This window comes from Lithobates pipiens, unplaced genomic scaffold (genome assembly GCF_037356315.1).
Source record: "Lithobates pipiens isolate NorthernLeopardFrog02 unplaced genomic scaffold, aLitPip1_a1.2 Scaffold_1, whole genome shotgun sequence".
Classification (NCBI taxonomy): domain Eukaryota; kingdom Metazoa; phylum Chordata; class Amphibia; order Anura; family Ranidae; genus Lithobates; species Lithobates pipiens.
Window position 1 is genome coordinate 168,240,254 of NW_027507685.1, and position 26,646 is coordinate 168,266,899.

At 42.5% G+C, this 26,646-nt stretch overlaps 1 protein-coding gene and 1 long non-coding RNA gene across 7 annotated transcripts in view; one reads left to right on the forward strand and one right to left on the reverse strand.

Moving 5' to 3' along the window:
• Positions 1 to 3,971: 3,971 nt before the first annotated feature.
• Positions 3,972 to 26,646, reverse strand: part of L1CAM (L1 cell adhesion molecule) — a 671,411-nt gene continuing 648,736 nt past the window's right edge. For all 6 annotated transcript variants that reach the window (XM_077478852.1, XM_077478851.1, XM_077478850.1 and 3 more), the window contains one exon: positions 3,972 to 7,208. In XM_077478852.1, the coding sequence (XP_077334978.1) occupies positions 6,977 to 7,208 (232 nt within the window). In that variant the 3' untranslated portion in view covers positions 3,972 to 6,976. The remainder of the gene's footprint in view (positions 7,209 to 26,646) is intronic.
• Positions 9,332 to 18,831, forward strand: LOC143978491 (uncharacterized). The gene is made up of 2 exons (XR_013273947.1): positions 9,332 to 10,235; positions 16,454 to 18,831. It is a non-coding gene; the product is annotated as an uncharacterized LOC143978491 (long non-coding RNA).

Below are 26,646 nucleotides of genomic sequence, written 5' to 3' on the forward strand. Positions count from 1 at the left end.
AAATCTTGGGACAGAAAGCCCACAAAACAGAATGCTAAAGCCTCCTTTTGAAGGGGCGTCCCCTCTCACTCGGGTGGGGGGAAGGCTCCTGCAATTCTCAAGGATCTGGCAGGAACAATGTCAAGACAGACAGACAGTTTCTCTAGGTTACAAACTAGAGTTCCGAGATTTTCCTTCTCCTCGTTTTCTAAGGTCAAATGTTCCCAAGGACACAAGGAAAAAGAAGGCTCTCCATCCAGAGCTGGATAATCTATTTTCCCAGTCGGTGATATCAGAGGTTAGTGGGATAGGGCACAGGTTTTTATTCAAACCTTTTCACGGTTCCAAAAGCAAACAGAGAAGTAAGACCCATTCTAGATCTCAAAGATCTGAATTGGCACTTGAACATCCGATCCTTTCGCATGGAGTCAATCAGATCGGTTGTTGCCATCCTGCAAGGATGGGAGTTTTTGGCTTCTATCAATATCAAAGATGCATATCTCCATGTGCCAGTATTTCCTGCTCACCAGAAATTTCTGCGCTTTGAAATAGAAAATCATCATTTTAAGTTTGTGGCCCTGCCAATCGGTCTAGCCACAGCACCACGGGTGTTCTCAAAAATTCTGCCACCTCCTTTAGCCAGATTAAGAGCTCAAGGCATAACGGTCGTAGCCTACTTAGACAATCTGCTTTTAATAGATCATTCAGTTTCAGTTCTAAACTAGAGTCTGGTCACAACTGTAAACTACCTGGAATCTCTAGGTTGGATTCTCAACCTAGAAAAATCCTCCTTAAAACCATCAAGGAGATTGCAGTACTTGGGTCTGGTCATAGATACCATACAGAAAAGGGTATCCCTACCCCAGACAAGAATCAGTTCCATTATAGAACTAATTTAACTCATCAAAGCAAAGAAAAATCCTTCCATTCGGTTGTGCATGAGATTGTTGGGGAGAATGGTGGTTGGGCCTTCGAGGCTGTCCCTTACGCGCAGTTTCATTCAAGACTTCTACAAAACACAATCCTGGCAGCCTGGAACAAAAAAGTTCAGGCCTTGGATTTTCCAATACACTTGGCTCCCGATGTACGTCAGAGCCTAAATTGGTGGTTGGCATCCAGCAACCTCCAAAAGGGAAAATCGTTCCTACCAGTCTCCTGGAACCTTACCATACTTACCATACCTTTTTCTGTATGGTATCTATCACCAGACCCAAGTACTGCAATCTCTGTGGTGACAACAGATGCCAGCCTTCTAGGCTGGGGAGAGGTCCTGGAAGAAGATTCCGTCCAAGGGAGATGGTCCAAGTTGGAGAGGACCTTGCCTATCAACATTTTAGAGATTCGGGCAATTCGTTTGTCTCTAAAGTCTTGGACAGTCAGACTAAAGGATTGTCCTGTCAGGATTCAGTCCGACAATGCCACGGCTGTGGCTTACATCAATCAACAGGGGGCATGAGAAGTCGTGCAGCCCAAAAATCATGTTCTAGCTTGGGCAGAACACAACATTCCTTGCCTATCAGCTATATTCATTCCGGGAATAGAAAATTGTCAGGCAGACTTGAGTTGCCAACAATTTCCCAGGGAATGGTCTCTTCACCCTATCTTCCTGGCGATATATGTCAGCGGTGGGGTAATCCAGACGTGGACCTGTTCACATCCAGATTCAACCACAAGATCGACAACTTTGTGTTGAGAACAAGGGATCTGCTAGCTTGTGGAACAGACGCATTAGTCTTCCCATGGGATCAGTTTTCACTGATCTATGCGTTTCCTCCAGTTCTGCTACTTCCACATCTGCTTCGCAGGATCAAGCAGGAACGAAAGGAGGTGATTCTGTAGCCCCAGCATGGCCCACAAGATCTTGGTTTGCCGAGATCATAAAGATGGCAGTAGGAGTCCCTTGGACTCTGCCATTATGGCCAGACCTTCTCGCACAAGGTCCGGTATTCCATCCTACCTTACAGACGCTACATTTAACAGTTTGGCTATTAAGACCCACATTCTAAAGGATCGTGGGTTGTCTCCTTCGGTAGTTTCTACCTTGATTAATGCCAGGAAGCCGGCTTCCAGAATAATTTAATATAGAGTCTGGAAGGCATATGTTTCTTGGTGTGGATCCAGGAGTTGGCACCCCAGTAAATATGTCATAGGTAGGATCCTTGATTTCCTGCAAGTGGGATTAGAGATGAAGCTGGCCTTGAGTACTATCAAGGGCCAGATCTCGACCTCGTCAGACTTGTCAGTACTTTTTCAACGGCCTCTGGCATAGCTTTCTTCAGGGGGTAACACAAATTAATCCCCCTATCAAGGCACCTCTAAATCCTTGGGATTTAAACTTAGTCTTAATGGCTTTGAAGAATCAGCCTTTTAAGCCTTTATGTGAAATTCCCTTGGTTCTTTTGACTAGAAAGATAATCATTCTGGTTGCCATTTCTTCTGCTAGAAGAGTATCAGAACTAGTGGCTCTGTCTTGTAAAGAGCCATATTTGATCATGCATAAGGATAAGGTGGTTTTAAGTCCTCATCCTGATTTCCTACCAAAGGTGGTGACAGGTTTTCACTTAAACCAAGATATTGTTCTTCCTTCTTTCTTCCCAGCGCCTCAATCTAGGGAAGATAACGCACTACATTCCCTTGATGTAGTAAGAGCGGTCAGAGTGTATTTAAAGGCGACTGCTCGGATTCGCAAAACAGATGTTTTATTTGTACTGCCAGAAGGTCCAAAAAGGGGACAGGCAGCATCAAAAGCTACCATTTCCAAATGGATTCGTCAAGTCATTATTCAGGTTTATGGTTTAAAGAAGGGAATTCCTCCTTTTCATGTTAAAGCACACTCAACCAGGGCGATTAGTGCCTCTTGGGCGGTGCATCATCAGGCCTCTATGGCTCAGATCTGTAAGGCCGCAACTTGGTCTTTAGTTTATACGTTTACCAGATTTTATCAAATCAATGTTAAAGTTCATGAGGATATTGCCTTCAGGCGCAGTGTAGTGCAGTCTGCAGTATGAGTCCACTGGCCTCCTTTTTTGTTGTGTCTCCCTCCCTTCAGTTGCCATTGCTATGGGACATCCCACATAGTAAGTACTATGGCTCTGTGTATGGCTTACCTGTAAAATCCTTTTCTTTGATGTACATCAGGGGACACAGAGGTCCCTCCCTTCTTGGTGTACTTGTAATGCTTGGCTACAAAACTGAGGACTCCCAGTAGTGGGAGGGGTTATATAGGGAGTACACGTCTTGCCTTAGGGGTGTGCCAGTGTCCATCACCTATCAGTGGCCCATATAACTACTATGGCTCTGTGTCCCCTGATGTACATCAAAGTAAAGGATTTTACAGGTAAGCCGTTTTAAAAATCCTATTACTTATTACATAAATGATCCTCTTCTGTTCTGTTCTCGCTACACGTTTGCCCCTGGCGTGTATGTAGCTCAACATACAGAATAAACCTTGAATCCTACAATAACCAGACTGTCTGTAATTTTTGATCTTTATTACAATGAACAGACGGTGGCCATATAAGAATAGATGTACACACACGTGTATGATAGGATATGGTGAAACTAGGAATAAACAGACAAATTAACATATGTAAGAATTACATGAATATAACAAAGGTATACTAGGTATACAAATAAACAGTCTTTAGCCTACCAGTGATGCTGCCTTAGAAGGATTGGGATTTCCTCTGAACATGCAGTGGAAGCTAAGCTGGCTCCATGCAATCTGTCCTCATGGAACAGATGAGAGAGTTGTAATAGGAAGTGGCTAGTTCCTAATGATATGACAGGAATGTCTATTAACCATAGAACACTACCCATCAATAGTCCTTTGGTAAGGGTGGCATCTAGCAGTCAATGTTGATATTGCAAGTCCAGAAGATATTATTTCTTTATAGGCTGAAGGCAAGACAGATTCAAAGGTTCATTTTACATATTTGCCTAGAGTTCTTCAGTCAAGGAGACACGTACATGAAAAACACAAAGCAGTCCACTTATATCTTGATATAGTTTTTATTTTTCTTTAACAATACTAAGCTATAGACAGGACTTACATAGGCCTATACTCTACTGGCAGATACAAACTTCAGAACGCTATTTACATTCAAAAAGGTACATTTTGCCCCTTCCCTGGTGCTGCTTTATTCCCCTTTAATCCCCGCACAATTGTTAATTATGATTTTTAGAACTGGAGGGTCAACATCAAGTCACATTATTTACATACACTCTAAAACAATGCCAGGAAACGAATCCCCATCTAAACACCCCATTGGAGACATTACCAGTGTCAACAGATTCTTCTCCATTTCCAACCTGTGCTAAAAAATATTCAAAAGAAGCAAAATTCAAGTCACAAACATTTAAAAGTCAACTTTCAGGTTTCTGACCTTAGTCTAATGATGTAAATTAGAGACAAACCAAAGACTCTATACTTGAAAAGTAAAGCATATTCTACCAGCCATTGACATGTAGTAGCAGCTTAAACTGCTGTGGAGCACATGAAATGATTATTTATCGACACTGGCCTGGTTCCTCTAAAGCATTAGGGAGACATGAAGTGGTCTTCCCGCTTATAGAAGGTAGCAGGAACATTTCTATATTCTTCCTATATGTACTGGGACATTAGTTTTCATTGCTGGTAGCACTTGTAAATTTCTTTTATCTGACCTGCTTTAGTTAGTAAAGCAGAACTCTGGCCAATCTATTTCTTTATTACATGGTAAATATTTGTTTCATCCCCATCAATACTTTTTAGTGGGGATAAAACCAATTTCATCCCCACAGAGACTTTTTATCATAGAACAGATCATAACATTCATGCACTTCTCATATATACTAATTGGCAAAGCATTTTATCTCTTTCAGTAAAGTAATGCCACAAGAGGCCTAGCAGAACTCTTATAACATTGCATGTTTTTTTTGAAAAACATTTCCTGGCATTGTTTTTATGACAGCTTTCATAAAACTCCCCTTTCTCTCCCCCTCTTCTGCACACAAAAAGGAAATAAAATTAAATAGCCACAGATAAATGTGTGGTAACAGATAGGGGTTGCGGTTACCCAGGAGGAAAATAGTACCTTTTATCTATACAAAGCACTTATACCTGTAAATATTCTGCTAAGGTCTCCAGGCAGCCACCTGTGAGGCAAAAAAAAACAAAAACACTGCTGTGTGTTATTGCAGAAACACAGGTAAGAACTATTCTATTGGGAGCACCCTGAGGCACAGGGAGGTAAGGTGACTTGGAAAGTATCTCCATGTAAGAACCTTATCCATTTTGATGCAGCTTCCCCTGAGAAAAGACAAATTGAAGTAAGAAAATGTATTCTCCTTTGGACATTAAGGAAAGGAGCACCTCAATTATCTTGAAAAAACCAGCAAGAGCCAATGTTCAACATCTATACTTATGTGCTTTCCAGCTGCTCATACAACAGGCCCCCAAAATTTAAAAAAATAGTCTGTTAATGTGTCCGAGAAAGGATTTGTCTAAATCTGCATTGTTTGAGACAGTTTGTGCACTAAAACACTGAGACAATTTCAGACACATTGTAAATGAAAACCAACATATCTAAACATATTCATGTTGCTTATACTTATCATTCAGACTTACCCCCCCTTTCATTTTTCCACATTGCACTAGAATAATGAAAGGAAAAATATGAATGAATGCTCAATTGCTATGGGCAAGAAACACTTCTTACTTCAGATGATTTTAGTTGTAAAGTCAGGTATGTCAGAAACTTGGTTCTTCTTTGAAATACAAGGTTTCAAGATGGCCATACACACATTGAAATTCCCTACTGGACAGGCTGAATTTCAGTCAGTATGTGGGTTCCATTGTTCAATAGATTTCAATTATTTATTTGATTTCTCTTAAAGGAGCATGCTGGAAATTTTTCTGATGATCATTACTTCCAATGCGGACACAGTGTTAATACATATTTATATTTATATTTATGTATATTATGGTGCATCTGTGCAAATTAGTGTATCCCTTAGCAAAAAGTATTTGTATTTAATCAATCTTAAAATTGGACAAATGGAGGGAATGATGTGGTTTTTATGCCACATCTTGTTTGAACTATTCTAATAACATTTTAATGCTGCATAATTAATATCGCTGTTTCTACAAAAATGGTGAATGATGCCATATGTTAAATGTAACCTTCTTTCCTTAAGACAGATGATATAGATCATAAGAGGACTGTTTCATTTCAAGATCAAATCATTAATGAATCTTCTGTTCTAGATGAGGGGAAGTGTTAAAATAATACTTTTCTGAATTGATTTATTTTCCAGGGCGAACGCTCTGCGATTGCAAGGGAGGAAATAATGAAAGTGCCCTAGACTCTAGTTTGATCATTTGCATATAACTGATCAGTTTAGAAAATGAGGAGAAGGACAGAAGGTGTTGTGGTGATTAGAAAACATAGTTTTTTCTTCTTTTGGCAAGCTGCACATAGAAAGTCTGTGTAGCTGGAATGTCCATTGCAAAAGACTCCAAACACATAGAAAGAGAACAATACAAAGAAAAGACACCATAGAAAAGTAACACAGGTTCATGTGAATGCAGAACTTGGCGTGAAAGAGAGAATTTTTTTTTTCTTTCTTTGGTTTTTCTTTTTTTTTTTTCTTTTTTCTTTTGTTATATACATGCATTCATCATGATGTGTTTTTTTGTTTCATATTTTTACCTCTATCTATTTTACCTAAACAATAATGAGAACAGTGGTACCTATCCTTTGCAGTAGATATTGAGTTGTAACATCCATTGTCTCCTCTTGGTCCATTTTGCTTTTGCACAAGTCATTGAGTTGCAGTCCAACAAACAACAGCAGTTCAACCACTTTGGTGCAAGAGAGACTTACAATGTACTACTTGCCACTCTAGCACCAAATTGGTAAATAGGTTTGCAAACAAAAATAAATTGTTCAGAATCTTCCAGTTCCTTCCACTATTCTTTCCTCTATAACCTTCACTCCTTTTAAAATGTGTTTCTCTATTCAATTGTGATGTTGGGGTTAACTGGAGAGGTTGCGCCAGAGCTGTCATTGCCCCCGGTGGCTTCCTTTTCCTTTTTGCCACTGTATTGGCCAATAAAGGAACCATCCTCATTAAACTGGACATCCACGCTTCCACCATAGTCGGCCAAACTATCATCGCTTCCAAGTGGCTTTACGTCTCCATTCAGGGAAGGTTGGCTGCTAGTAAATGGCTTCTCATCATTATCACTAGAAAGGGATGTAGGAAAGAAAATGTATTTTTAGTGTTTTCATTTTCAATGTTATTGTACTGTTCAGGTCAAAGGGGATTAAACCTAGTACTTGTACATGCCCATTTGCTAATTATACTAAAATACATGCCCATTTTTTCCTTCTATGATGTTTTTACTTTTATATTTGATAAAGCAGATATACATTTATATATGTTTTGCCTGAATTCAGAAAATATTTTTTTTGTTGTATCTCAAGGTAAACATACAAAAAAAAATTCAAAATTAACAAACAATAACAAGCTGTGTAAACAAATAATGTGGAAAACAGTAATTTAAAGTAAGTCTTGTTGTATATTTTACAACTTAAGTAATCAATACTGAAATCTAGTAAAGGGATTAGTAAAAAAGGATGATGATAACATGTAGCATATAAAAACCATAAAAAGACTAGCAGGCTTATTTAGGCACCTAAAAGTATAATTTTTTTTGCATAGTATCCCATTAGCATTTGGCCCCCATAAGCCTGATTGACCCACTATCGCTGGTAAGTGGGTTCACCGTATCCAGTAAGAGTACCCATCTATACTTTGATGAAGGATTTCTTCATATATACAGCTTCACAGCCAGTTTTATATTGTTTGCACCATCCTTATTCGATTGAAGATTCACCATTATATATGAGACGGACACTTTTTTGAACTTTCACTATTCCTCTAGTTCACAACAGTGAACATTGGATTTTTTTGTTTACTACATATTTTTTTTATATGTCATGCACATATATTATTCAGTTCATTACTGTTATACAATAAGTATAGCACTACACATTATTTCTTTATTCTGTTTGGACTTTGAGTGTTAGCAGCTTCTTTACACTTTTTGGTTTAGCATAGTAATTTCCCATAATTCATCCTATTACAGAGGCTTCCGTGTAAAAACAAAATACTCCTGTGTGTATGGCACTTGTCATGCCTCCTCCCTGTCCCCTCCAAAGCAGCCAGCATATATATCTTTTGTGGCCCCAGCGCTGAGAAATCGTTGGGGGCCACAAAAGATATATATGTCCAAATAACCAGACGGGCCGTTTAAAACCGGAACGCTGGCCGCAATTGGCCAGTGGGCCAGACTTTGGACATGCCTGCTGTAGAAGATAGCAGCAGAACTGCAGAAACATGCTTTGTGCATTTTTAGCAGAAAAGGTGGGCGGGAATGCATCATCCAAGAAGCATGACAGTTACCTGAGGATAGATGAAGGAAAGGATGAAGACCTAAGAGGCTACTCTAACCATGGCCCGGGGAACTGTGTAAAGCCTGGGAAAGTGTCAAGACAGAATCATACAGACCTGCCCTCCTTTTTGTGAGTTATTTTTCAGTTGCCACAGGAGACAGCTGTGGCTACAAAAGTACAGATTGCTGGTTACAGCTCAAATGCTCTTTTTTCTGTACTGCTGTCTACCTTTCTACTTTTTGTCTAAGGAGTCTGCCAGTATGCTGCTTTATTTGACTATGGGAGTGAAACTGTGCCCGTATCACCATTGGGATACAGATATTTATGCCTGTTACCCCTGCAGGGGTGAGGCGCTGTGATGATTGCAGCCATAAGAGGGGGAAGTGCATGAAGGAGGGGAACACTGAAGAAGTCACCTTAATCGTTATTTTTGCACAGATCACCATTTATAAACTGTTTTTTATCTTCATTTTTATCAAATCATTTTTTTCTATTTTTATAGTCTGTTTTTTTATCTATTTTTTTCATCATTTGAGGATTGTTTTTTTGGACATTTATTATATAATTATATATATATATATATATATATATATATATATATATATATATATATATACACACACACATACACATTTTTTGATATACACATACCATTTTCATATATATATAATTTTTTGGGATTGATTTCTATAATTAGCGCTTGTCACTTTATTTTGGCAGTAGTATAAAAATTTGCACTTGTCACTTTATATGTGCTGTAGTACACCATATATTTTCCATAATATTTTACATTATTGCACTTTCTTTCTGCTTTTTTCTGTTTTGGTATTTTTCTCAATTATAATATTTTTTAATATATATTTTTTAACATTTATGCACATTTCACTTTTCTGCTGGTTATACTATGTTAGTATATGCATTTTTCACTTCAGAGGCAGTATTGTTATCACTTGCACTGACAGGTCTCATTCCCTCTATATGCATTTTGCATATAGGATTTATTTTTAATAGAATAGCGCCACGTTCCCTTTCCAGAGTTTATATTTTTCTTGACCCCACCTTGGTGGTGTTTTTTAGTAGGGAGGCTGCTGTTTGTTTTTTCCTAAGCACGGATACTTATCAATTTACACAATGTCAAGAGACTGCAGCCCCCTCGTTTGCAAATCTATTCGTTGGTTACATGGAGGAATGGGACATTTATATAACCACTATAAGGTATAAGGTACCTTTTTTTATTTATACTTTACTTTAATTTTATAAAGCCTGGGTTATGTGTACGTAACAGACTACTGATAACGTGATAATTAGTAGCGTGACAGAAAGAAGATGATTACTCAAGTCTGACCAGAAGGTCAGTCTCAAGTTTCTATACAAGCATCAATTGTCTGTTTCAACTTGTGATACCAACTGCATGGTGAGGTAATGCTGGTTGAGAATGGTTTTGCTGAACTCTTGACATATTTGGGGTCAGTCAGCAGACACTGATGTGCAAACGTAACGAGCTAACTAACCTTTGGTCTATATTTATTAACAAGGACTATTGTTTGAGGAAGTATAATGCTGACGTATGTTTATGTGTAATGCCTTCTAAGGGGCAGGGTCTTTTTCTCCTACTGCATAAAAGGCTATGTGTAAGTTAATAAACCTAGCAGCCATTATTCACGTACAAATCGAGTATGTGTGATGTCTGTCCACCGGTGAAACGGGATCTCCGCTCCTCCATCCTAGCCTAGGCAACCAGGGGTAACTGGTATTATTAAGAAGATGAGCAACCTAACAGTTTTGGTACCAGCAAGTGGGGTCATCTTGCGGCAGGTAAGTCACTTTACTCCTTTTTGCCTAAAAGGTGAATGGTGTGAATACTTACTCTGTCCAGATGGTCGCCATGAACTTAGTTTAATTTAAAAGAAGTAACTGTGCCTTCGCGGCGGACTAGGCTGGTCCCTCGGAAGGTTAAAAGGGCTCGCAAGGAATTTATAGGTTTAGGGGAGTCCGACTAGGTTGGTCTGACTTAAAACTATTGGTGATAGTATTTTTAACACGGGAAGTAGTAGATTACGCCCGTGACAAAGGGATTGGTGGAGTGGACGCCCATTTGAAAAATTTTTTTTTTTAAAGTGCACTATAAATTGATAAATGTATTGCAATACGGTTATTTCATGTCTTAAAGTATATTAAGAATATGTCTGTTTCTCTCTAGGTACGTGTGTAAGTATATAGAGTATAAGTTTTAATATAGAGTATAAGGAAAATAATTGTTGTTGTTTAAATGAGTGCAGAGTATGAGGAGCCCTCTTGTAGTGACATAGCATCCGCCTGCCCCCATTTGCACGTTAGGTCTACTCTTCCTAAGAATAGATGACAAGTGGATTTTACTGACCACCAGACCAGGGGGGTTCTCTTGCAGACTTGGTGTAAGAGGGGTATATCCCGCCACCAGGAAAGATTTACCCTTCATCGTATATTAAGGGTAAATCTTCATAGTTTTATATAAGTCCATCTGCCCAAAAAAAAAAAAAAAAAAAAAAAAAAAAAAAAAGATCAGGGATCCTACTCCCAGACCAGAGACCGGATTGTTGGACAAACCGGGTGTTATCACCTGTGTCCTGCCACTAGACACGCACTGCCCAGACTACTAGATGGGGAATTCTGCAGCAACCCAAGCCATGGCCACCCCATCACCCTATGAATTTGTCAGTAATATGATCCCTGGCCCCCAGGTAGAACCATTTTGGACACAAGTCCGAGAAAGGTGTCAGCAATTGGGGATACATGACCCAGGGCCATATGGTCCTTGTACTGAGGAAGACTGGCAGGAAGTAAGTAAAATATGCCAAATCCACAAAAATTCGTACCCTCCAGGGAAGTGGGAAAATATTCAATATATAAAAGATTGTTACCATGCATGGGATAAATGTCTACACAAATATAAAAAGAAGCATATTAATAAAACTACAAAGCTTACTCCAAATATAGGACCCAGTGCTATGGCTGAAGCCCCTGCACCCCCTTCACCTCCCCCTCCCCTGCCTCAATGTCCACCCCCACCTTATGTTATGGTAAAAAACGAGGATGGGACGCCAGGTCCATACCTTCAATTATATCCTACACTGGATCCTGTAGTCCTAGCCGCCATAGCACACACCACAGCAACACCACAACGAGTGGCCCAATGGGAACAAATAAGTAGGGGCAGAGAGGAAGAGGGGAGACAGGAAGAAGTTACAGGACAAGAAGAAGTGGGTAGTCCCGAAATGCAGGAATTAGAGGCAAAAATAAAAGAGTTTGAAGAGAGGAAAACGGAGGAAGAAGAGAGAATAGGGAAGAGGAGAACTGAGTTAGAAACACTTATGGAAGACCTAACACAAAAAGAAATAGTCCTCAATGAGGCAGAAAAGGTACAAGTGGATAAGAAAATAGAGTTAGAAATGTATCAGAAAAACTTGGAAGAAAGGGAGAAGGAATTTCAGGAGGGAAAAGAGAGAGAGGTACATAGGATGGAGGACTTACAAAAGGAACTAGAAAAGTTAAGAAAGCAATTAGGGAAGAAGGAGGAAATGTTGAAAGAAGCGCAGGATAGGATTATAGCGCTGCCCCCCACCACTACAAGAAGCCATACAAAAGAGACACCTATTCCCAAAACTGAGGAGTCAGGCCCAATTAGTAAAACAGGGACATTATCCATAGAAGAGGAAACTGAGAGAGAAGCAGTAGGGGCTTCACTCAAAGCACCTTTGATGACCATGGGGAACACCGAGGTGCATATACCATTACCTTTGGGTACACTCTCCAAAATAAAAGAACTATGTCCCAATCCCAAGAAGTATCCACGAGATGCAGGTACCTTTCTGGCAAAATATAGTGCAGGCACAGGGCTTGACAAAGATGACATAAAAAGTATTCTTAGCATTGTAGACCCAGACAGCCCAGAAGTAGCCCCTGTAGACGACCTATGGACAGCCCATATCCAGACCGATAAGGATTGGATATCCTTTTGGAAAGGCATGGGAGGTCATTGGTCCAAATTATACAAAGGATCATCTGCACTCCAAGAACTGATCCTAGCCAAGCAGGGACCTAAAGAGAAATTCTATGATTACTGTACCAGAGTATACTCCCTATGGAAAGCTGTAGATGGGGACACACCACAATTATTTACTACTACCATCATGTCGGGAGGCGATCCCAAAGTGACGCACTTGCTCAAATTCACAAACCCCAAATGGGCAGAGCAAGCACCAGATGAATTCATGAAGGACGCTAGGTCCAGAGAGACTTCAGGAGTCTTTGAACAAAAAGGGGGAATTTTCCCCTCCTTGACACAAACACAAACCCTAGTCACACCTGAAACCTCATCCTCACCACCGCACCTCATGACCATGCAGCCCTACCCACCTGACCAAGGATGTTTTAATTGTGGGGAACAGGGACATTGGAAATCACAGTGCCCATATAGACAGAGGGCGAGCTATCCAAGGGGCAGGGGAAGGGGGTACAATGCTGCTAATCGCCCCCCCCCCTCACACTACAAGGTACCCCCAATATCCGCCACCTCCCCAAACACCATCTCAAAACCATGCGCTTGCACAGCCACCCTACACCCCAACCTCTAACAGACCTCCCCCTCGAATTCCCATGCAATGGCCATCTCGCCAACAACAATCACCCCAATAGGGATGCCTAGAGTATGTCCCTTCCCTCAGCCTAGTGTGTTACAACCCCTCATGGAAAAGCCTTCCTCAAGTTGTATTGCGAGTAGACAATCACCTAGTGTGTTTTCTACTGGATTCCGGGGCCACATTCAGTTCAGTGAATGATGTTATTTTTGACACACCACAATGTACTGAGGGAAACTCTATTGGTATAAATGGGACATCTGTCACCCACCCCATCACACCACCGTTATCTGTAGCCACTCCAGAAGGACAAGAACTATGCACCCAGAGTTTTGCAATCTTGCCCTCCTGTCCCGTGTCTCTCATGGGCAGGGATTTACTGTCCAAACTTAACATTACGATAAAATTTGACAAGAAAGGTTCCCTCACAGCCAGCTCCCCACTTTGTGACTTGCATGCCCCGAAACGACATACACACAGAGGCTTCTTCATGATCTTACCCGCCCCCCTTGAAACACATGCCATCTGGGCAGAAAATAAGGGGAGCGTGGGTTTCATCAACTGTACACCTTACTCCCCACAGATGCGCCCTGATGCAGAGACACAATATCACAAACAATACCCCTTGCCCCCCGAAAAAACCCAAGGCATTTCCCCCCAGATCAATGATTACATATCTAAAGGTATCCTAAAACCAATTATTAGCCCCTGGAACACACCCATTTACCCTGTAAAGAAGGCCAGTGGCGAGTGGAGATTAGTCCAAGACCTCAGAGCAGTAAACAAACAAGTGGTTCCACTCCCGCCCTTAGTGTCAGATATCACATTTATTTTCTCACGCATACCGGCAGGCTCCCTCTGTTATACGGTAATTGATCTAGCGAATGCTTTCTTTAGCGTTCCTATTGCTGAGGAGGCGCAACCAATCTACGCCTTCTCCTGGGCCGGGGGCCAACTAACCTGGACGCGTTTACCGCAAGGGTATGTAGACAGCCCAGCCGCCTTCTCAATGGTGCTCAATGAGACTGTCAAGTCTTGGACATCTGAGCGAGGGTCGGTACTGATACAGTATGTGGACGACTTGCTCCTGTGCAGTCGAACTGCTGAAGATTGTGCGGTCGATTCAACATCACTGTTGGGACACCTAGCCCGAGCTGGACACCTCGCCTCCAGGAAGAAGGTGCAATGGTGCCAATCCCAGGTTGAATACTTAGGTTGTATCCTTAGAGAAGGAACAAGGCTGGTGTCACCCAAACGCGCCGCAGCCCTGCAGGCTCTCAGTCCTCCAAAAGACAAAGCAGCACTTCTTTCTTTCCTAGGCGCAATTGTATATTGTCGCCAGTGGATCCCCGACTGTTCTCATTACGATAGCATCCTACGAGAGGCTACTGGGTCAAACGCCCCCAAATTGATAGATTGGACAGAAGACAGACTGAAAGCTTTTAAAGCTTTACTATACAGCCTGTCAAGTACCCCCGCCCTAGGGTTGGTGAACTACGGTAAACCTTTTCAACTTTACTGTGTAGTTTCAGGAAGCTCTTTTGCTGCCGTGCTAACACAACAACATGGATCAGGGTATCGCCCTGTCTCATATCTATCAAAAAAACTCCCCATCCAAGTACAGGGAATGCCATCCTGTCTCCAAAATCTTGCTGCCTGTGCAATGGCTGTACAAGATGCAAACAAGTTAGTGCTAGGTCACCCATTGACTCTCTATACCACTCATTCAGTCACGCATCTTATTCAGAACATGAATACCCAACATATGACCTCGCAAAGACTTAGTGGTTATGAGATAACACTGATGAACACTGATAACCTCACACTCAAATATGTGCCTGCCAGCAACCCCGCTGTGCGCCTTTTGCATTCCATGATGCGTTTACCACATGACCCAGACATTATACATGACTGTTCGGAAAAGGTTGCTGCTATTACCAGTCCCAGACCGGATCTCACTGACACCCCTATCTCAGGTGCAGAGGATGTTTTCGTTGACGGTAGCTGCTCACGTCCCTCTGACTCCACCTTTTTAACCGGTTATGCAGTTGTTCAACTACCAGACATCGTACTGGAGGCAAAATCATTACCTCCTTCTTCAGCCCAGGTAGCAGAGTTAGAAGCCCTCACTAGGGCCTGCATTCTATTCACCGGTAAAGAGGTGAACGTCTACACAGACAGTAGATATGCTTTTGGAGTGGTGCATGATTTTGGTGTGATATGGGCCAATAGAGGTTTTAAAACAGCAGACAACAAAATAATTGCCAACTCCACACAGATTAGTGCTCTCCTCCAAGCCATTCTTCTTCCAAAAAAGGTAGCCATAATTAAAGTAAAGGCACACTCCTCTGACAGCAGTCGTGTTTCAAAAGGGAATGCTCTTGCTGACAGAGAAGCTAAAAGAGCTGCTGCCTTTTCCCCTAACCCACCTGCCCCCACAACAATGTTTTTCAAGGAACACTTCGCAGCACCTAACTTTAAAACTGTCATAGCACAGATGCAATCAATGGCCACAGAAGATGATGTCCATTTTTGGACACAGGAAGGATTGACCAAAGACCCTGAAGGTCTTTGGTCAAAAGAGGGGAAGATCCTGGGCAAACAAACTGTGTACTTATACTCTCATATCTCCATGGTCCAGGACATATAGGGGCTGCCCCTTTGATCAATATATATATGAAATCCTTTTGTACAAATAATCTGAACAAACAGGTCAAGCTCCTGACTAGGAGTTGTCTAACCTGTGCCCAAAACAATGTCCAGGGGAAGAGACATGGTTTGCATGGTCACCTACCCCCACCCTTGGGCCCCCTGACGGATTTGCAAATAGATTTCACTCACATGCCCAAGCAGAAAGGCAATCTGAAATGCCTCTGCGTTATCGTGGATAAATGGTCAGGATGGGTTGAGGCGATCCCCTGTACAGGTGAGACGGCCAACATAGCAGCAAAGTGTTTGCTCAATCACTGGATTTGTAGGTTCGGCATACCTACATCCATTTGGTCAGACAGAGGACCCGCATTCAGTTCCTCTGTGACCCAGACTGTAGCCAAACTTTTGGGGTTGCAATGGAAATTGCACATCCCCTATCACCCACAAAGTGCAGGAGTAGTGGAAAGAATGAATAGGAATATCAAAGATAAACTAAAAAAGGCCACAGGAGGCACGTTGAAAGGATGGCTTGACCATCTGCCTGCTGTATTGTTCCAAATTAGGACCACACCACATGCAAGAACAAAATTATCACCCTTTGAGGTCCTCATGGGAATCCCCGCAAACATAGAATTACCCCCATTAGACCAAGACACTGATATTGACATTTATTCCCAACAGGAAATGTACGTGAAAAACCTGGTAAGTATGCTTCATGAAATGAACGAACAAGTTTCTGTCACCTTTTTTTCCCTCTTCCCACAGAACCAACGCATCCCTTCATCCCTGGGGATAAAGTGCTGATCAAACAATTAGCACAAAGAAAGAGTATCGGACCGGCTTTCTCAGGACCATGGAAGGTGGAAAAGGTATCCAGGACCGCAGTGTTAACAGACCTAGGAAACACCTGGATCCACGCCAGCCGTCTTAAGAAGTGTCCCCAGCTTCCCTCGACTCCAGAGCCCCTGGCAGTGACAGAGAGCAGCAACTCCCAAGAACAAGATCTACAAGAAGTTCAGAGAGGCATAGAACAAATTTCCCTGGAAGATCCCACACTCCCTCAGAAGGACAAAACAGAGCCAACAACTGCCGGGATGAGAAACGAAGAAGAAGAACAGAACTCTTAGATAACAAATAATCAGAACTTTAAAAAACAAAGATGCTTTCTCCATCAGTGTCAGGGAAGGCCTTGTGCCTCTTATGCTGTATTACCCTAGTAGTGTTCCTACCAACCTGGTTGATAGCTAACTGTATATACCACCCAGAAGATTTGGGACCATTAAAAGGGATTTGTGGGACTCCCTCCCCCAAGACAAATAACACACCCGCTGTTAGACACAAAAGAAGTGAACCTCCCCAAGAGTTCACTGATAAAATGTTGTTATTAAAATTTAAATACAGTTATGCCCAAAAATCAGGTTTTGATAAATGCTGGATATGTAGTAAGCTTCACCCTAGTACTGCTAGGATTCCTTTGATGGCCATACCTTTAAATTTCACCCTTCTCCTTAAAGGCACACCCCCAATAGTTCTTACCGATGTTACAAGAAAAGCTTCTAACAAAACCCTCACTTTTCAGATCATAGGTAGAAGCCATTATCCAGATTGGTGTTTTAGGTTGGGAAATACTACCAAGGGAGCCGAAATTTGTAAGCAATCAAAGCTTAATATTTCAATGACAGCATTAAACGAGACCTTTTATAGAACTCAAGACACCACCTTAAACACCACATTATACCAATTCTTAAATACCAGCACCACTTCCCCTATGGCTCAACTCTTATCAACTCTTACATTTTCTGGCTATTGTGACAAATTGTATAAAGTGTTCCTCAAACGCCCCATAGCCTTGGGGAATAATACTTATATCTGTTGTGGGAAGCTTTGTCACCCTTGGATCCCCACAAAACCCCAGGGATGGTGTTATCTCGCAGCACTAGCCCCCATTATGGGTGTGTTGGGGGATAAAGAAGGGAGTCACCTTCTTGAAGCCAGTGTTCATCCCAGATATCCCCTTAAACATCGTAATAAGAGAAAGGTATTCCTAGAAAAAGATATGGCATGGGCCTGGTTCCCATCCTGGACAGGATGGGGAATAGATTTAATGAAGAGACTGAATAATTATACTGGAATTATTGATGAGATCTTGGAAAAGAATTCCGACGATATCACTAAATTAAACATAGAAACTAGGGCAATAAGGAAACCGCTAGAACTACATGAACTGGCCATAGAAAGTATGAGTGCAGCACTCACAGGGCTTTGTGAAGTTACGGAAGACTATGAGTGCTGTACCTGGATTCATAATACTAGCATTGAAATACCTGATTACTATAATATAATTGCACAACACAGAAAAGAAGTAAATAAACTCCAAGACGAGGCTAGGAATATTGCAATAACATGGGACCCTCTAGCCAATTTTAGTCTTGGAAATATAACCTCTTGGTTAAAAAACACAGCCATGACTATTGTGATCATATTGTTTTTTATTTTATTTTTATACGCTTGCTATAGAATTGTAGGATGTCTTTGTTCTGCTAAGGGGACTGTATCAAATCAGGAGACCCTAAAGTTAACTGCCATTCCCAATAGTTCAAATATTTGGTATGAGAATCAGGAACATGAACCTTGATTAGGTTTTGACCATTCTGTATAGTACAGAATGGCCAAAGGGAGGATTATAAGGTATAAGGTACCTTTTTTTATTTATACTTTACTTTAATTTTATAAAGCCTGGGTTATGTGTACGTAACAGACTACTGATAACGTGATAATTAGTAGCGTGACAGAAAGAAGATGATTACTCAAGTCTGACCAGAAGGTCAGTCTCAAGTTTCTATACAAGCATCAATTGTCTGTTTCAACTTGTGATACCAACTGCATGGTGAGGTAATGCTGGTTGAGAATGGTTTTGCTGAACTCTTGACATATTTGGGGTCAGTCAGCAGACACTGATGTGCAAACGTAACGAGCTAACTAACCTTTGGTCTATATTTATTAACAAGGACTATTGTTTGAGGAAGTATAATGCTGACGTATGTTTATGTGTAATGCCTTCTAAGGGGCAGGGTCTTTTTCTCCTACTGCATAAAAGGCTATGTGTAAGTTAATAAACCTAGCAGCCATTATTCACGTACAAATCGAGTATGTGTGATGTCTGTCCACCGGTGAAACGGGATCTCCGCTCCTCCATCCTAGCCTAGGCAACCAGGGGTAACTGGTATTATTAAGAAGACGAGCAACCTAACAACCACTGTTTTCTCTGACCATGTTAGGTGCTGGTTTATGTACATAGATATTGTCCTGATCTGGGATGGCAGCAAACCTGACTTTTTGGCATTCGTTAATTACTTGAATGGGATTTTCCCTGGTATTGATTTCAAACCAGATATCTCTACACATAACATCACCTATCTTGATGTAATGATCAAAAATGTAGATGGGTCACTCATTACCACTATTTTCGCAAAACCAACAGACAGGAATACTCTGCTCCACTATCGGAGCATGCATCCTAAGCACCTTTTTAACAGCTTACCTATTTCCCAGTTTAAGAGAGTCCTATGCTTTTGCTCCAGAGATGATGAAAAAAAACAACTGGCTATGTATAAAAAAAATTTGGAACGTTGGTATCCCATTTCTATACTAGGCCAAGCCCTAATTAGAGCCACTGCAGGCCAATGGCAGGACCTCCAAAACCATTGATAGGTCGCTGTTCATAAACAGGTTCAACTGTGAATCAGATCTGATCAAGAGGCGCAGACACACAGAACCTTAACATTTTCAAAGCTGATGACAACCTGATGACTGGTTTTAAAATCCCACCATTAGTTGTCCACAAACATAGAAAGTCTCTAAGGGACTTATAAGTCCAGACCCTAGAACAAAATATGCTGAACCGGTCACCAGGTTGTAAAAAAAAAAACAGGGCTGTTACAGGTGTTACAACTGTAACGTCTGCAACTCCTTAATATGTGGAGAAACATTTGTACATCCACATAACATAATTATGCGAACTGAACATTGTGTATCTCTTTTGAAGTGTCCATATACGTTGGTAAAATGATTAGCCCCTTTAAGTGGAGATTTAAAAAAACAGGGCTATTACAGGTGTTACATCAGGGCAGCCCTGGCCAAGACTGAGGGGGAAGCTCTGACTGACCTCACCAAATCTGTTTCTGTTCATTTTGTGACAAAAAAATATCAGGTACATGAGCTTAAGGGCATTGTAATTGAACCTGTTGATTGTTCGGTAAGAGGTGACGACCGCAACTGCTTCCTCTTATGCAGGGAGACTTACTGGATTTATACATGTACATATATATGGCCTTAACTCCAATTTATCCTTCACTTGCTTTCTTAATGAGGGATGATCTGTTGTAGGATGAGTTCAGGACTAGTTCTTTACCGTTACCTTCTCCTCCATTCCTTCCGGGTTTACTTCCCCTGTGTTCCGCTCTTCTTTCTTTCTGTTTTCCCTTTTTCTTTTTCTTGGATTCCTCCTTTTCTTTGATTTCTCTTTTCGGCTTCTTTTCTATTGGGTTCTGGTTCTCTTGTTCTGCAGGATACTTCATCCATTTTTGAGATTTCTATTTTATTCATTTCATTTCTATTTTTCATCTATTATTTTTAAATTTTTATTTTCATTTTTATATGTATATTTATTATTTTATTTTTATTTCTTTTTCCATTTTTCATATTTTATAATTTATTTTATAATTTATTTTATTTTTATTCGCATTTCTTTTTTTCTTTTTATCCACCACTGATTATTCCTTTCTTCTTCCTCCTCCGCAATTGTCTTTGGCTCCTTGCTTGTTTTTCTTCTTATTTTTTTCTTTCTTTGCTCTACTATTTTACTATTTTCTTCTGCCCCCGCTCTACTCCTCCATTTCTTTTGTCTCTATGTATTTCTTTATCTTCACTGCCTAGCACTTGCACTTTTTTCTTTACGCACTTTTTTCTTTACGCACTAGATGGCTCCAGCCTCTCCTCAGTGTCATCCCAACCTACAGTTATCTGGAGGCCACTGCAGCTTCCAATGTTGCTGTGCATGCATAGCATTGGAGGCTGAGTCACACATCTCCCTGCATGCAGCTAGGCAAGTGGATAATCCGTAATATGTGGCAGGTGATGTGGCAAGTGGAAAATCTGCAATGTGTGGCAGGTGACATGGCAAGTGACAATCTGCAACATGTTACAGGTGATGTGGCAAGTGGGCAATCCACAATGTGTGGCAGGTTATGTGGCAAGTGGACAATCCCCAACATGTGGCAGTAATGTGGCAAGTGATAAAAGTAGTACACAGATTGCTTTGAATTTTGCATTTTATTGTATGGTTATTTTAATTTTTGTTCTGTTGTTCGAAATTAATATATGCTGTTGCCTGGGTACTGTGCCACATGAGTGCGGTAATCTGTTGTTCAATGGCATTAGTTCATTTCTTTTTTTTATTGTGGGGGGGTGTTTGAAGGGGGGCCAATACAACATTTTGCTATGGGGCCCTGTGATTTATAGTTACGCCCATGTAGGTGACATCATTAGATGCTGGGTGATGGTGTAGGCCGTCCCCATGCTGCTGAAGGCCATCCCATGCTGCTTAGATTTTGTTCTGCCACAGGGGAAATAGAACATACAACTGCTAACCAACATTGTATGTCCACTCCTTAGCACTACGGTCATATCAATGTTTCTGCCTAGTCTGGGCCTGTGCCATGTTTTTCAGTACAATTCCCACCAGCGTTTCCATTTTATCTGAATTGTACGATGCAATCCACAAAAGAAACCTTTAGGTCAGGAATTTTGCCCTCCCAGGACTCACAGATTAGGTCCAGGGGCCCTCTGTCGCCAGTTCAAGTGTTGACAAGTTCAAGTGGCGACAAGCCTGTGGACTCCAGGGGCACCACTCTGTAAGCAAACAGCAGATGAGGCAGATATCATTCTCAGTCCTTGCCCTGGGATTCCACTAAGGTGCACAACATTTCTTTCAAGGTGTGTCAGGGCTGGCTTAGCCCTTCCTTCTCTGGGCTGGCTGCTCAGCTGTCAGCTAATTGCCAGCTCTCACTGGACTGGCTGACTACTCAATCCGGTTACTGGACTCTGGCTAAGCTTTGACTATGCTTACTCTATTTACCTTTTTATTTTTATTTAATAAACAAGTGTGATTTAATTGTACTTCTGTCTCGGTCTGATTAATGGTTTCTGACAGTAGGCGAAGGCCATGAATTCAGAAGATACAGTCAATCCACTTGTTAATAATATTTTTCCAGATTGGATGAGCAAGATCACCACATGGATCAGTTTGCCATGGCATTACAAATGCTTCTGAGTTGCACGGCTCACCTGGAGACCCCCACTGTGGCTGCTCCGGTGGCAGGCCGTCCCTGCTGCTGCGCCAGTCTCTGTTCAGGCACCCCCCTTGAGTATTACCTCTATAAGAGGCATGTCGGGTTCCGCTCCGCTTCCCCAGCGATTTAGGGGCGATCCAGTTCAATGCAGAGGGTTTCTTAATCAGGTTGAGATATACTTCGAGATGCTGCCCCAGGCGTTTCCCACGGATAGAAACAAAGTAGGTTTCATGATATCTATGCTTTCTGAGAGAGCCTTGGCCTGCTCTAACCCTCTATGGGAGACACAAAAATCTGTTGTCTTGAGTTACCCTGAGTTTGTGGCCTTCTTTAAAAGGGTATTTGATGTTCCCGCATGCTCCACCTCTGCTGCCAATTGCCTCATGTCCATCAAACAGAGTACAAGAACTGTTGCCGACTACACCATTGAATTCAGTACTCTGGCAGCAGAGGTTGCTAGGAACAATGAGGCCCTTGTGGCTGCTTTTTTTCATTGTCTCTCAGATTCCATCAAGGATGAGATAGCAGCCCGAGATATACCCACTGAGATGGAGAGCTTGATCTTGTTTGCCATTCTCATTGACTCCAGACCCAGAAAAAGATTTTCTTTTAAGGAGCGCTTGCAGAAGCCTCCTGTACGTTTGCCTCCGAGCTTTGTAGTCCCACCTGTGCCTCCCTCACCTCCTATGCCTCCTGGTACTGAATCGGTCAGTGAAGATGAACCCATGCACTTGGGCTTCACGCGTCTCTCTGCGGATGAGAGAGCCTTTAGGAGGAGGGAGAGATTGTGTCTTTATTGTGGCCAGGCAGGTCACTTTTTGAAGTCTTGTCCTACCCATCCAGGGAAAGCCCGAACCTTGAGGTCCTGTCATGGACAGACCTTAGGTGGCGTTGCTTCATCCCCAGTTATCCTGAAGGATAAGCCCCTGGTTTTGGTCACCCTTTCTTGGGCTGAGTCATCGAGATACAGGCTCTAATCGACTCTGGGGCTGCAGGTCTGTTCATTGATGCTGCATTTGTTTCGGAGCACTCGATTCCGCTGCAGCTGCGTGACACTCCACTTGCCACTGAGGCTCTTGACGGGAGACTTTTACAGCCTGCCTATGTGACTCATGAGATGGTTCCATTGTCCATGGCCGTAGGAGCTCTTCACCATGAGATAATCCAGTTCCAAGTTATTTCCTCACCCAGGTTTCTGCTGGTTATTGGTTATCCTTAGTTACAGAGGCACAACCCCTCTTTTGATTGGCTCCGTGTTGAGGTTCTCTCCTGGTCACCACAATGCAGTGAGACATGCTTCCTGAAGGTATCCAAGGTCCTGTGCACCTCTTCACTCTCCTATCTGCCGGAGGAGTACCGCGATTTTAGCAATGTCTTTGAAAAAGGTCAAGCCGGTAGTTTGCCTCCACACCGGTCTTATGATTGCCCAATTGACCTTCAACCTGGTGCCATACCTCCTCGTGGCCGGGTTTACCCTTTGCCGGTCTTGGAGGATAAGGCCATGGAGGAGTATGTTGCTGACGCACTTTCTCAAGGTTTCATCCGCAAATCCTCATCTCCTGCTGGTGCTGGTTTCTTCTTCTTTGTGAAGAAGAAGAGCGGTGAACCTTGTATAGATTATAGGGGTCTCAATCGTGTCACGATTAAGAATGCCTACCCGATTCCATTGATTACAGAGTTATTTGTCCGACTCAAGTGAGCAACGGTTTTCACAAAGCTTGACTTGAGAGGGGCATACAATCTTGTGCGCATTAAGGAGGGCGACGAGTGGAAAACTGCGTTTAATACCAGAAAATGCCATTATGAGTACCTGGTAATGCCTTTTGGCTTTTGTATCGCCCCAGCAGTTTTCCAGAAATTTATTAACGATGTCTTCCGAGATTTGTTGTAGTTATGTGTGGTGGTTTATCTCGATGATATCCTCATATTTTCCATGTCCCTGGAGAAACTAAAAGAGAACAATTTCTATTGTAAACGAGAAATGCGAGTTCCATCGTGAACAGGTTACATTCCTGGGCTATGTCATTTCAACCGCTGGTTTTCCGATGGACCCAGAGAATTTTTGGCAGTCCTAAAGTGGCCTCGACCCGTGGGTTTACATCCTCTGCAGCGTTTCCTGGGCTTTGCCAACTACTATCGGAATTTTATTTGTAACTTCTCTTCTCTGGTCAAGCCCCTGACTGATATGACCAGAAAGGACGGTAACCCACAGAGTTGGTCTCCGGAGTCCATTAAGGCCTTTGAGACTCTTAAGGCTGCCTTTGTTTCTGCTCCTGTGTTGGCACATCCTGATCCTACGTTGCCTTTTATCCTAGAAGTTGATGCTTCTGAGACTGGAGTTGGCACCCTTCTGTCTCAACGTCCTAACTCTGAGAGTGCTATGCATCCGTGTGGCTACTTTTCCAAGAAATTGCCACCTGCTGAGTGCAATTATGAAATTGGTGACAGAGAGCTGTTGGCGATCATTTTAGCCCTGAAATAATGGAGACATCTCCTTGAAGGTAGCACTGTGCTGGTTCTTATTCTTACCGACCATAAGAATCTTACATTCTTGTCTGAGGCTAAGCAAATCTCTCCCAGAAGGGCGCGATGGGCTCCTTTCTTCTCAAGCTTTAATTATATTGTCTCATTCTTATCCGGTACTAAGAATGTAAGGGCTGATGCCTTGTGATGACAATTTTCCTTCACTTCCAAGTCGGAGTCAGTTCCTATGATTCCTCCTGATCGTATCTTGGCTACGGTTCACACCAGTCTTACTTCTCCTTTGGGTGACAAAATTCTTGCTGCTCAGTTCCATGCTCCTCCTGTGAAACCTTGTGAATGCTGCTTTGTCCCAGAGAGTCTCCGTACTGCTGTGCTCCAGACTTACTATTTTCCCAAGGCAGCTGGCCATCTTGGGAAGAATCAACTCATTTGGGCCATTTCCCAACAATTCTGGTGGCCTAGTCTATGGGCTGATGTTACTGCCTTCGTAGCCGCCTGTTCCGTGTGTGCTCAAAGACTTCACGACAACTTCCATTGGGTCTCCTACAACCCATACCCAATGGTGAGAGGCCCTGGACTCACCTGTCTATGGATTTCATTGTGGAGTTGCCCAACTTCCAAGGTAACACTGTTATCCTTATGGTGGTTGACCAGGGCTCAAAGATGTGTCATTGTATTCCACTTAAGAAGTTGCCTACTTCTAAGGAACTGGCTTCAATTTTTGCTCGGGAGATCTTTCGCTTACATGGGCTACCCAAGGTGATTGTCTTGGACAGGGGCAGTCAGTTTTTCCTCCCGGTTTTGGCAAGTCTGTTGTGCACAGTTGGGAATCCAGCTTGCATTCTCTTCTGCCTATCACCCGTAGTCTAATGGGGCCGCAAAGCGAGCCAATCAGTCCTTGGAGCAATTCCTACATTGCTATATTTCTGACCACCATAACAACTTGTCAGACCTATTACCATGGGCAGAGTTTGCTCACAACAGTGCCTTGAATTCTGCCTCCAGATTGTCTCCATTTATGGCGAATTACAGTTTCCATACTTCCATGTTGCCTGACTCGTTTGTTCCGCAGAGTATTCCTGCGTTAGAGGAGAATCTCTGTGGTCTTTGTTCCACTTGTGTACAAGTACAGGAGGCTTTGTATCATGCTAATGATAGGTACAGACTCCATGTTGACCGCAGACGCCGGCCTGCGCCTTCCTACCAGGTTGGGGACAGGGTCTGACTGTCATCTCGCAACATCCGGCTTCGTGTTCCCTCACTGAAGTTTGCACCTCGGTTTATTGGGCCTTTCCATATCCTTCGCAGTATTAACCCAGTGGCTTACGCGTTGGACCTTCCTTCTAGTATGCGCATCTGAAAAGTGTTTCATGTCTCCTTATTGAAACCGTTGGTCTGTAACCGATTTACCACCTCAGTGACATGTCCTCACCCTATTCAGGTTGAGAACCATGAGGAGTATGAGGTACAATCCATTGTTGACTCCCATAGGTTCCGTGGGTGCATACAGTACCTGGTGCATTGGAAGGGGTATGGTCCAGAGGAACGCTGCTGGGTTTCATCCTCGGATGTACATGCCCCTGTCCTCCTCCATGAGTTCCATAGATGTTTTCCCCTCAAGCCCGGTGGCCCTCCGAGGGAGAGGGGCCATTGAGGAGGGGGTACTGTCAGGGCTGGCTTAGCCCTTCCTTCTCTGGGCTGGCTGCTCAGCTGTCGCCTAATTGCCAGCTCTCATTCTCTCTCCACAGTTACCCAGCTGTCCCTGATCCTGCTCCTCTGACCTGCCTACTAAAAGCTGTCCAGCTCACATCATCTCTGCCTTCATCTTGGTCACATCACAAGAAACCATCTCCTGCGGTTCTGTTTAAAGACTGGTTTGCTGACATCCCTTCTGGCTCCTTATCCTACTTGCTGTTGCTCCACTTGGATCCCTGACTTCTGGCCTGGCTGATTACCCAATCTGGTTATTGAACTCTGGACTGGCTGACTACTACATTTGGTTACTGGACTCTGGCTATGCTTTGACTATGCTTACTCTATTTACCATTTCATTTTTATTTAATAAACAAGTGTGATTTAATTGTACTTCTGTCTCAGTCTGATTCATGGTTTCTGACAAGGTGC